The sequence below is a fragment of the Pteropus medius genome, unplaced genomic scaffold (assembly GCF_902729225.1).
Source record: "Pteropus medius unplaced genomic scaffold, Ma_sr-lr_union100, whole genome shotgun sequence".
Taxonomy (NCBI): Eukaryota; Metazoa; Chordata; class Mammalia; order Chiroptera; family Pteropodidae; genus Pteropus; species Pteropus medius.
The window spans coordinates 12,791,855-12,804,568 of record NW_024347788.1 but is presented as its reverse complement, the minus strand read 5'-3'; the positions used below and the strand labels follow the sequence as shown (position 1 = coordinate 12,804,568).

General features: G+C 43.7%; 1 protein-coding gene across 1 annotated transcript in view; it reads right to left on the bottom strand.

The window, feature by feature from the left end:
• Window positions 1-12,714, bottom strand: part of CSMD1 (CUB and Sushi multiple domains 1) — a 1,293,618-nt gene that overhangs the window by 321,148 nt on the left and 959,756 nt on the right. The window contains exon 8 of the mRNA XM_039877340.1: window positions 7,817-7,904. Within this exon, the coding sequence (XP_039733274.1) occupies window positions 7,817-7,904 (88 nt within the window). The remainder of the gene's footprint in view (window positions 1-7,816; window positions 7,905-12,714) is intronic.

The window sequence follows — 12,714 nt, the reverse complement described above, 5'->3', positions numbered from 1 at the left end:
ACTGGGCCAGCTTTGGGTTCCTACCAAAGGAAAGCCATCAGAGAGCGCGAAAAGAAAGTGAATGTGAAAAGTATGAGCAGCGTGGGGAGAGAGCGCGTTCCCGGGCGCCGTCGGGAGGAGGCCCCGGGGCACCGAGGAAGCGCGGGCGGGCCTGGCGACCTCTGTGTCCGCCACGTGCAGCCCACAGTGAAACGTCTCTGAGCGACGGCGGGAGCGTGGAGGCCGTGGGCGCGTCGCCGGCGACGTGAATGATGAGCGGGGTCTTAGGGATACACAAGGGCCAAAGGAGCTGATACTAAAAAGGACACCACGACTTCAGCTTACGCGTCTGCTCCACTTTAGAATAGAATTGAATTTTCCGTTATAGCAGTTAAAAAAAAAAAAGTAAAAAAAAAAATTTTTTTTCAACAAACCCAGAAAACAGGTGGTTGTACAGGAAGGAGGTAACCAGAGTCCCCCGGGTGTGTCCCCACCGAGAGACGGTAAGTCGCTGACGTCCCTGAGCAGGACAGAATCTGCCGTGGCTACAGCTTACCCGTGTTTCTCTCTGGCCTCCGCCGCCTAAGAACACGTCCACAGAATGCTTTGATAAAAAGCAGTTCTTAAGGAAAAAAGCACATTTACATTCTGGTTTACACGCTATTTGTACACATGATTCTTTACACTGGCGTGGAACGAGGGCAGGTGGCTGTGCCGGCACGAAGCGGACTTACGATGGAGAAGCCACACAGCTCACCGCAGCGCTGAGCGCACGGAAAATCATCATGCACGAGAAAAGGATGGAGTCGAGAGCGAAAACCAGCGGAAGGGAGCAGCACTTTACGAAGGGCCTCGGGTTATGGATTTTCCCCTGCTTTGCACTGATCGTGTAACTTTCCCTTTATGCACCTCAGTTTCTACTTCTATCTGGCGACACATAATTCCGTTTGTTACCCATTAACTGCATAACGCGTATTTCTGTGAGATCCCTTAGAGAAAAAAACAAACAAACAAACAAAAAACCACATACTAAGCTGTAAGGACAAAAGTTACTCGCTCAGATGGTGATGCATAAACACCAATCTCGTAAATTTGAGATTCAGTTCGGAAGGCACAACTACCGCCCTTCCAACTCCTCTGTGAGTGTAAACCATGTGTGAAGAAAAGCTGATCATCTGTTCTCTGACCCACGGTGATGACTCAGCTGGTTTGGCAGGGTACTAACGAGGCTATGACTGTCTGTCCCCAGCGCCGGGCCTGGTGGCGTCGGCCCAGCACAGTCCAGCAGAAGAAAGCGTCTACCCTGGGTGGGGCTCAGGTTCCAGGCGCAAGGCCAACAAGGCCCGGCCCCTTCCCTCAGCGTCTCGTGACCCGACATGACAGAAACGCTGTAATGAAAATGTATGTTCCAATCACCCGCGGTGATTCTAGGTGACGGACACCAAAATCAGGCACAAGACGAGGTGCTGGAAAAGTTGGGGTCCCCGAGGGAGGAAGGTGGGGTGCAGACTCCTTGTACTATACACAGAAGGCAGCATGAAAGCGGAGGGCAGAGGTAAGTGGGTTGTACTCCGACCCACGGAAAGTAACCCCTGGGGGACCACGGGACAATCGCGAGTGCTCCCCAACCTCCCCTCTCCGAGCCCCGCAGCAGCTGCTTCCAGGTCAGCCTGCCCTGCTCGGTGACAGCTGCCCTGGGCACTGTGGGCGGGGCAGGAGGGAAGCCGGTCAGGGCCGAGACTCCGACAGAGTGTGGACAGCAGCAGCCACACTGCGGGAATCGGGGGCAGGAACCGCAGCTTGCGTAAGCCCAGGGCTGGTGCTCACGGGACCCACTGCGGAGGTCAGTGAGCGGGGCAGACGGGGAAGAAGGGGAGAGAGGGCGTGGAAAGAAAGAAGTGGCTTAAATTTTAGAGAAATCGGGGAGGTCCCTGAATTCCGTATCTGCACCTATTAAAATGGGATAAAGAATTCTGTAAAGATCTTAGGATTCTATAATTTGTGAGTATATATGCGCACACATATAATACGATACAGATATGTAATATTTACAAAAGCACATATAACATACACAATATGTACATTACATACACACACATGTAAAGGACCTCTAACACCTGGCAGTGTGTAGCATGGCTGCTGAGCGTCCGCGTGGATCCTACGCACGAGTTAGCGTGTGACGTCCCCTCCCAGTGACCAGAACAAGGCGCCTCTCCTTCTGGTCCCAGGCAGCTCCATGCTAAGGAGCACGACCTGAAACGCCTGGCTCAAGGCTGGCTCTCAGCCAGACCCTGACGCCTCTCACGGCTACTCTGTGATGTCCACGAGCAGCACAGGCTGCCCATTGGTCCTGCGTGACCGGGTGACAAATTTAATCATCGTAAATTTTCTAATTACAAACTGTTTGGGTCAACACAGGCTTCGAGGTCAATAAGATCCAGTATCAAATCACAGCTCTAACCATTTCAACAGCCACATTCATGAAAATGGGGAGGATTACACCTGCCCACACAGAGGGTGCATGTCCCACCAGCGCAGGAGATGGGTGCATGACAGCCCATCACGGTCTCCCTCCCGCATAAACCGGCATCTGAACTTTACTATCAAACTTTTCATAGGTCTTCAGTTCTAATGACCAGGCTTTGTCTTTTAGAGAGTGGTTGATGGTCAAGAAAACTCAGAAAACTGTTTCAAAATTGATGTAAATTCAAAGAAGAAAGCTTTGCATTTGGGGATTCATGTATCTACAATTCTTTATAGATAATATTGGACTTAATATTTAGACTGTCTATGAATAAAAGATGTTCACGGAAATAAGTATAACAATATAAACAAAATCAGATGAGGAATATTTTACAAACCTAATAAATGTAATTCTTTTCAAATAAAAACAGCTCCAAATTACACATAATTACAGCGCTCACTACAAATGAATTTTATCCACTCATCTTGACAATGGTGGTCATTAGTTTGGATTATATGTTAGTCATTAGTTTTGATTATAAGCATTTAGACAAATCTGAATCGTTTCATTAAAAAGTCTCAAAAGTAATTTAAACAATTAAGAATATCCTCCCTCTGTTCAAAATATCAAAATGTATAGTGAAGTCATTATATGTGAGGCACATTCACATGTCCTTTCACTTAATGGTCATAAGGTTAAAGCCGTGACCTTTTGGCCTACACCTGAACACACGGAGATTCTACTGTCACGTGGGTGGGGTCAGTCGACGACCAAATGAAGAGCTTGCGCCTCTAATGCCCATAACGGCGACGCAGTCCCAAAATACCAGCAGGAATGACTCTGAGCTCTAATTAGTTGCGATCTAGCAAATATCTAACTAGCATGGCTCATATGTTCTTTCTCCTTATAACTCCAACAATAATTTTTTTGCCAGATAAAAGGTTATTAAAATATTCATTCCTTTTTAACAATATGTGAGTGAAGAATTTAAAAATATAGATATTTTAACCAAGAAGAGTAGTGTAACGGATTGAGTGCGGAAAGCAGATAGGAAATCCACACACAGAGTTACCACAGTAACCATAACCAAAGGGGGCTTGAGCGGCTGTGCTGACAGAGTGGATTTCAGAGCAAAATATGTTACCGAGAAGGAAGAGGGTCGCTTCGCAGCAAAGCCGTGCATGTGATTTCACACATTTGTGTGTGTAATGACCTCGCTTTAAAACCCATGAAACGAAAACTGATGAAACTGTACTGAGAAATAGATCCACGATTGTAAACTTCACTGCCCCTCTCTCAATAGCAGATAAAATAAGTGGTAAGAAAATCTGTAAGGATACCGAAGACTGGAACAACTCTGTCAACCACTTGACCTGGTTGGCGCTGATAGACGCCTCCACCCAATGCTGACAGAATATATGTTCTTGTCCAGCGTCCATGGAATTTCGGCCAAGATAGAGCATATTCTAGGCCAGAAAACAATTCTCAATAAATTTAAAAGGATTTAAATAATAGAAAGTATGTTCTCTGACCTCTAAATGTCCTATATGTTCTCTGAACACAAAAATTCCTTGGAAAATCCTTAGATATTTGGAAACTAAATAGTACACTTGTAAACAACTCGTGTGAATCAAAGAAGTAATTTGAAGAGAAAATAGAAAGTATTGTGAACTGTCAAAAAGGAAAACATAAAGTTAATGAGATGCAGTCAAAGCAGTTTTCGAGTGACATTTATAGCACTAACAACTCACATTAGAGAAAAAAAGGACTTAAATTATAGCTTCGATCTTAAGAAATGGAAAAAAAGGGCAGACAAATCCTATCACGATGGGAGAAAGACACTAGTGAGAGACCACAGCAGAAATCAGTGGGATGCAAGACAAGGAAAACAAATAGAGAAAGATCAGTGAAAGACAATTTTTTTTTGAGAAGATCAATACATTGACACATCTCTAGTCAGATGGGTCAGGTGAAACAGAAAACACAAATCGCCAACATCGGAAATTAGAACTGTGATATATTGATTTAAATGACAGTAAGGAAATATTATTAATAACATTATGCCGGTAAGTTTGATGAGGTTGAAAAATGAGTTGAAAGATACAGATTATCGAAGCTTTCTCAAGTGGAGACATTAACTTGAGTAGGCCTATAAGCAGAAAATAAGTTCAATTTGTCATTTAAAAACCTTCTCATAATAAAATTTCTCTGACAAATCTCCCAAAACTTTAAGGAATATGTATTACCAATTCTAGGCAAACTCTTCCAGGACCTTCAAGGATAGAAAATATTTTCCAATTAAATTTATGAGACCAATACTATGCTGACAGCAAAACCAGATTAAGTTTACAAGTAAAGTCTATAGGCCAATATCACTTATGAACGTGCATGCAAACAATTAAAAAAATAGCAAATCAAATCAAACAGTATGTAAAAAGGATAATAAATCATGACCAAATGAATTTTATCCCAGAATGCAAAGTCAGAAAATCAATGTTATTCGTCGTATCAACAAATAAACAAAAAGATCACTTCGATAGATGTAGAAAAGCTTTTGATAAAATTTTATATCCATTTCTGGTAAAAATTTCTAACAAACTAAAAATAGAAGGGTACTGCCTCAACCTGGTAAAAGGAATCTATGAAAAACAACCAATATTACTCTGAATGACGAAAACCATGTTTCCTACCTAAGTTCAGGAATAAGACAAGAATATCTCACCAGTTCTGATCAACCTGGTAACACAAGTCTTAGCCAGTGCCTTCAGCGAGGAAAAGAAGTAAAAGATATTCGGATTGGAAATAAAAGATAAAACGGCCTTTATTCACAACAGACAAAATCATCTAGGGAGAAAGTTCTATGAAATATCCAAAAAAGCGACTACATTTAACTTAGCACAGCAATGTGTGTATATGTGGCAGAAATATTTGACACTTACATATTTAATTCTAGAGAAAATTGAATCACTTGAATCATTTTCCCAGCTGTTATATTATCTGATTGACATGAACTCGGGGTCTTATAAACAAAATAGAGACTACCCAGGAACCTAAGAAAGAGAAAGACTGGAAGTCTCATCCGAGATAAGGCACGCCACCTCTTCCTTGACAGGCCACGTGGATGCCTGGCCTGGCTTTTCCCCAGGTGTCCCAACGCAGGTGTCCCCTCAGAGCTAGTGCTTACCCTGAAGTCCAGCTCCTTCAGAAGCACGGCCATTATGAGGAGGAAATGAAGTCAAGGCCAGCATGTTCCCCTGCGACAATGACAAGCCTTTCATCACTGCTCCGATACTAAACAGAGACCGGTACCCAGCGTTTCTGAACTCCTTGCTAACTTTCGAGGATGAGGCAGTTCATCTACCTTTCTTTACCAGACGATGCAGTTCGAATCACATGCACCGTCAGATAGGATTTAATTCACTTTCTTTTAAAACAGAGCTCTGCCAAATAGGCTAAAGAAGTTGCTAGATTCCTGGAAAGAATTTCCAGGAGGACAGTACCGATGGGCACTTCGCTTCCTACGCGAGAGCATTCGCCAAATACGCGCTGGGCTGCTTGGTGTGCCGGCCGCCATTTCGGTCACTAAGGAGGCAGAGGTGAACGAGTCACTGTCCCGTCTCCTGGAGAAGCTTCAGTTGGTGGAAGAATGACGTGCGAACACGTAGCGAAAATGCATTGGCCCGAACCCTGAACGAGGGATGCGCTGAGGTCCTTGGAAACGAGGCAAGTGGACCATTTTTTCTTGGGTGAGGGGAAAATGAAGGAGGCGACTTTAGAGATAAGAAAGGAATATACAGGACAGAACACTCTATGGGTTACAGCCAGAATGTTTACATGTCACCTATCTGCTTCGTTTTCAAAAGCAGTAATGTCCCTGAATGCCTTCACTGACGCTGTGCTACACGCTAACTGCAATCGGCATCCTTTTCGTTAACTGACCCGGCAGTGCTGGACACAACCCTTCCTCGGGGAGCTTCTTTGAGCTGAATGGAGGATGCGAGGATGGACGGGCAGGGGAGGGCCACCGGAGGCGGAGCCTGTGAGCTGGTGCCATCCTTGCTCCAGCCAGGCCCTGGGGGCGGACGCAGGTGCATCTCCAGGCAAACGCAGCCTTCTCTCAGCTTCTACTCACGCCCTTTCCTGCTCCCGCTGAACCCTTCTGAAAGAGCAAGTCTCTGAAAAATCACCTGAATAAGAATCTCCATCTCGGGCTCTGCTTCGAAGGAACTTAAATTAAAACACTGACTGTTCCCAAATGTATTACTCGAAGTTTGCGATATCAAAGTTATCGCCATTCCAATTTCCTATTCCTTTCAAAACACAACAGACACGACCAGCCCATGAAAAGCACGTCAGCGTCGAGCAGCTCCGAGAACCAGCTTCTACCGTGGTGAACACACTCATGTGTAAACGCACACACGCGTACACACAGACACACGTGCACACACAGAAGGCGAAATGGTAGTTTACGTTTGTTTATAATTCTATGGAAATCTGTACCTCTGTTTCCTTTCCATGTAAAAACAGATCACTTTACCAACTTCATTACAGCCACCCAAGAAAGACAACTTCACTCCCCCTCCATCCTTCAAAAAAATGCCGTCGCTTCTCACGTTTCCCTGAGAAAGGATAAACCTCCCGTCATCCTTCTCCAACGGTATCACTACTTTCTTTCAACTTTCAGTTCACTCTAACAGGCTGAATTCTCTACACATACATTTTTCTGTTTTTCTCTCAAAAACGGTGAGCGTATAAGGAAGCAAAAACACATGTCTTCCTCCCTTTATTACTTGATTTTGCAGTTTACTCCTAAGACAAGTATCCAGCTGGGGTAACGTGGCAAATGTTAAGTTTTTGAACTAATTAAAAAAAATAAAAAAATCCAAAGAAACAGCACAATTGCGATCACTACTGCATTCATGACATAGAAAGCGGAAAGCAGTCTCTAGTTCATCGTGATCCTGGTAAAAGGAGTCAACGTTTTCTGAAATAAATGCATTGACTGCCACTCACGTTCATCGTTGTAAGTTTATTTAAGGACATAGTTATGAGGCTATGGTTAAATTTTTATCCCATCTATTTTTCAAAACGTTCACCGAAATGAATTAAAACATGGGAAGTTAAATTAGAAATAAAACCGGGAGACAAATTTTGACCATATACATTTCGAGTTAAATTTTTACCACTGTCTCATACAGTGAGAGGCGTCAATGCAGCGTGGCTGGACCTCAACACAGTACGCGTTAGGTTTCTACTAATAATGAAGCTTCGTGATAACTGAGAAGTTATATCTTCAACTCAGAAGGACAACAGAGTTAAAAACCATATGCATTAGGGAATAACGTGTTCTTCAATCAGCACGTCGTCTCCCACCTGAAGTCGGCTCCTGCTCGTCTGCCGTTCTCCGGAGTCCCAGGGTCTGGACACATGTCAGAGACCAAGGCGACACCTCCTTGGCTCACTAGAGAGAGAGAAACATTATTATAATTTTACGTAGCTGTTGGGGAAATACCCAGAGAATACATTTACATTAGGCAGATTTAGTTCGTAAATGACTGTAACTTAAAATACGATTTTTAAAAAGAATTCAGAGAGTTTAACTACATTAAAATAAACCTTTATTTTTATTCCTAAAGAGACTCCTCATTTGGTGAAAAGATATCAACGTTTTTGGGGTTCGAAGCTTAATTCTATTGAAGAGGTTGAAATTTAATTAAAAAATCAAAACAAAACAAAACGCAAGCATTTGCTCAACATGATTAACCTCACGACAGGTCACACTTAACGGCACAACGCAAAGGGCAGCGTGGCAGAACGCCTACGTTTATACCAAAGGACGTCTCCTTCGTCCCGCACGGATGAAACAGAGATGTTCACTATCTATCCAGACCTAGGCAGCAGCTAGTTTCAATGCAATCATCTATTATACTTCAAACATCGAGCACATTCGATGCTGAACTCAAAGAGCTGTAGTTTTCGTGCATAAAAGTGATTTCTCTCCCGAATCAGTGCCCCTGAGAGCCTTTCCTCTTGGTGGGATTTTGTACAGTCACAGAATAGTTTTCAAAGGAATCATCGGCTTACTAGACAAAGTGGCTGCCACTCCAACACCCATGCTGCCCTATCGAATCTGTCTACGCCATCTGAAGCCGGAGTGAAAACGAGCCGGTCTCTATCAGCTCTCGTGATGCACTCCTACAGACCTTCCCTCATGGCACGGGATTGGCTCACAAGTCGAGCACTGAGCAACCTTCTGGAAAGAGAAATGGAGTTGGCTTTTCTCAGTATCATTTAAAAATAACCGAGCACGCTGGGAGTGACATCAGTAAGATGGCAGACGAGGAAGCTCCAGGCCCTAGAGTGCCCACGGAAACATCAGATAAACAACCACAGACTAAAATAACTGTAGGAGCTCTGGAAACCATTCGAAGATCCACAGCAACCCAGCACATGCCCGGGAAAATAAAAGCCACACTCGCCGTGCTAGAAAACTTGATGGAATTTTACTTGTCCCGCACCTTCCCTGACATGGCACAGTGCGGTTAAGAGGAAGTGGCCTATTTCCGGTTCCCTTCCTGAGGACGGAGCTGCCAAGAGGAGCTCGTCCGCAAAGCCCTGGGCTGTCTGTGAGCAGCTGGAGGGGCTGGTGTCTGTCTCGCCGGACTGGGAGCTCAGATGGGGACTGTCAGGGGATGCCATGGGAGATGATGGTGGACATGGCTGCCCTTAAAAACTGCACAAGGACCGCAGCCACGTGGGTACCTGGGAGCAAGAAATCACAGGCAGACGAATGCGACAAAGCACCTAAGACCCTGAGAAGACACTGGGGTGAGGGTCTTTGGGAAATTATTTTAGAGCAGCATGTGGGCAGAGGGGTGCTGGGGAGGGGCGGCGAGGTGATTGCACGCAGAGACCCAGACAGGACGCACGCCCAGGAAAGATCTGGGACCTTAAGGCTTCATTTTAGGCTGTCTAGGCCCAGCAGCCCACTAGTTAGTAAGGCTCTTCTATGTCACTATGCAGACTGGGAGAGGTAGCTGTCTTTTTTTTTATGCACAATTGTTGACAAATATCACAAGGCATACAAAGAAAGAGGAAAACATGGCCTATTCAAAGAACAAATTAATCTTTAGTCTCTGAAGAAACACATGCACTGGACCTACTAGACAAAGATTGTAAACAACTGTCTTAACTATAAATTTGAGTAAACAAGAGCAGAATACTTTTGAAATTTGAGGAAAGATATAGATATACAAATCCAAAAGGCTCGACAAATTCCAAGTTGGGTGAACTCGGAGAGACCCACAATAAGACACATATTAAATTGTCACAAGACAAACACAGGATCTTGAAGGTGGAAGGAGAAAAGCAGCTCGTCACTCACAAGGGAACCCCGATAAAACGATCAGCGGATTTCTCAGTAAAAGCCTTTTACCAGAAGACCGTGGTTAATACATTCAAGTGCTAAATGAAGAGCTGTTGACTGAGAATTCAAGACGAGGGAAACATTAAGACAGCATCAGACAAGCAAAAGCTAAGAAAGTTAATTATTGCTACACCTGGCCCGAAAGAAACGCTAAAGGGAATTCTTCGCGTTGAAATACAAGGGCACTAGCTAATTACTTAAAGCCATATGAAAATACGTTTTCTGGTTAACTAAATACAAGGATTATATCATATTAAATTATATTAAATAACACTATTGTGAAAATTATATTAATGGTATTTTATATTATATAAAATTATATATGTGATTATATTAAATAACACTATAGTGAAAATTTGATTTAGAACTCCACATTTTTATGTTTTGCAGGCTTTAAAGACAAATGCATAAAACAGGTACATGACATGTAGAGATGTGGCTTGTGATGCCGAGAGCATAAAGCGTTATGGAGTAGGGCTTTTTGTATGTGATTGAAGTTAACCAGGTATCAATTTAAGCTAGACTGTTATGACTATGATATTATGTGCTATTTCCATGGCAACTACAAAGAAAATACCTATAGAGGGGAAATGAGAAGAGCATCCCAAGGTATCACTACAAAAAAATCAAATACACACAAAGGAAGATACATTAATGGTGGACACGAGGAACGAAAAGCTGTAAGACATAAAAAACAAATAAAATGCTGAAAATGACCTAAAAGTGCTTGATCATTAATTTCTTCGAACGTAAGTGGAATCTATTCTCTGAATAGGCCAAGTTTTGTCTCTCCAAAACTCATGCGTTGAAGTCCTAACCTCAATACCCCAGAACGTGGCTGCGTTTGGAGACGGGATCTTTGAAGAAGTAATTAAATTAAAATGAGGTCATTCTGATGGGTCCTAATCCGAAATGACTGGTGTCCTTATGAGGAGAGGCGATCAGGACAGAGACTCGCCCACGCGGAAGATCACGTGAAGACGCAGGGGACAGAGCCTTCTCCGGGTGAAGGACAGACGCCTCTGAGGAGAGCTAACCTGCCGACACCTTGATCTCAGACTCCGGCATCCAAAATTGTGAGGGAATAAATTTCTGTTGTTTACATCTCCCAAGCTGTGGTAGTTTGTAGCAGCACCGGCAGACTACACACTCCCCAGTCAAAAGACACAGACTGGCAGAATGAATTTTTTAAAAAAGAGTACAGTTCTATGCAGTACAGATCTAAAGGGATTCTCTCGTATGCCATCTACGAGAGAATCCCTTTAGATCCAAGGACACAAAGAAGTTGAAAGTGAAGAGCAGCCCAGTCCGCGAGCTGGACAGTAGAAAGGTGACTGCCGGAAGCCGGGGAGAAAGGCCTGGAATTATCGTGTACAGACATAGAATTTCAGTAGGGCAAGACGGAACTATTCTGGATATGGACGGTGCTGCTCTATTCAGGACAGTGTGAATATGCCTAATGCCATACGCATAGAGTGACGGAACAGTCACTTCCATGTTACACGTACTGGACCACTGGGTGTGAACATTCCGACACGCCGTAGATCTGTACCTCACCAGCAGACCAACTTCCATCAATCTGACAGTTCTACGCTTTCGCTGCCGCCCCCCGCCATGGGTCACCGTTTGTGCCACATGCGAGGGCAGGGCTCCTGATGAGCAGGCTGTGGTCCACTAGTACATCTCTAAACCGCTCTCCCAGATTCTAGTTTTAATTAGTTAATCCCAATGCGGAATATTACTTCCACCATTTTTTTCCTGCCATCATCAGTCAGATGGCTTCTATATTTCTTCAGCAAAATGTTCACTGCCGTGTCAAACGGAGACGGCTTCGTCGAGGGGAGTGGCCATCACCGTGAGCCAGACGTAGTCGGCTAGAGTGTGCCTCCTGGTTCGCTTACACAGGGCCACACCGGTCTGAGACACAACGCGGAGGCCGAAGCTGGCCCAGCACTGTTCCCCCTTCTCTGTTCTTCAAACAAGAAGAGCGGTAAAAATAAAAGAGAAAACTGAAGGTACCCATCCAAGATCCATTCTGGATCTTTTTGAAGATGACAAGGTCTCTTATTTATTAAAGACAGTGTGCTTGTGGAGCTTCTGTGATCACACAGGATGAGTCAGCCAAGCCTGAGTGGCTGACAGGTGGTAGGACAGAACAGAAAAGTGATGAGCGACGAAATGCAAAATCCAGCTGATTTTCTGAAACGGAAACAGACTTTTATGGGCTAACGGCAGGAAAAACATGGCGACGAACATGGACAAGTCAACAACGAGCTCCATAAACCCAACGATCTATTTCGTCGGCATCATGAGCAATTAATTTCTCTGAAAACTGATGCTTTAAGCTGGACAGAGTCACAGAGGACGGTCTGCTTTATGCAGGGTTCTCAGTGCTTCAGATGCTTCCAAAAGACAGGAAATACTGATTTTAATATCATTTAACTGTAATTTGGTTGAATTATAGCTCTTGAAATTTCAGAAGACACATGCCAAAGATATTCATAAATATGTTAAACTTCAGTCAAAACCTTGGAGATAAAAATCTAAACTGGAAATAATCAACGGGTAGATTCATTAAGCAAGAAGTAAAATTACGTGAGTGAATGAACAGATACAAATTAGTTGTAAAAGTCTTTGGGTGAACTTTCATTTAAATGTGTACATTATATTAATGCATACATATTTAAATGACTTTTTCAAAGCATGTCGGTTCTCAGCATCTCATCAGAGCCTCGCGGGGTCTCTATGAGGTATATAAGGCACTACGGAATATGCTTCTCCCATCGAATGATCCTCCTGGAGGACATGTCTTGTGACTGCTAATTAAAATTCAACATGAAGTTAT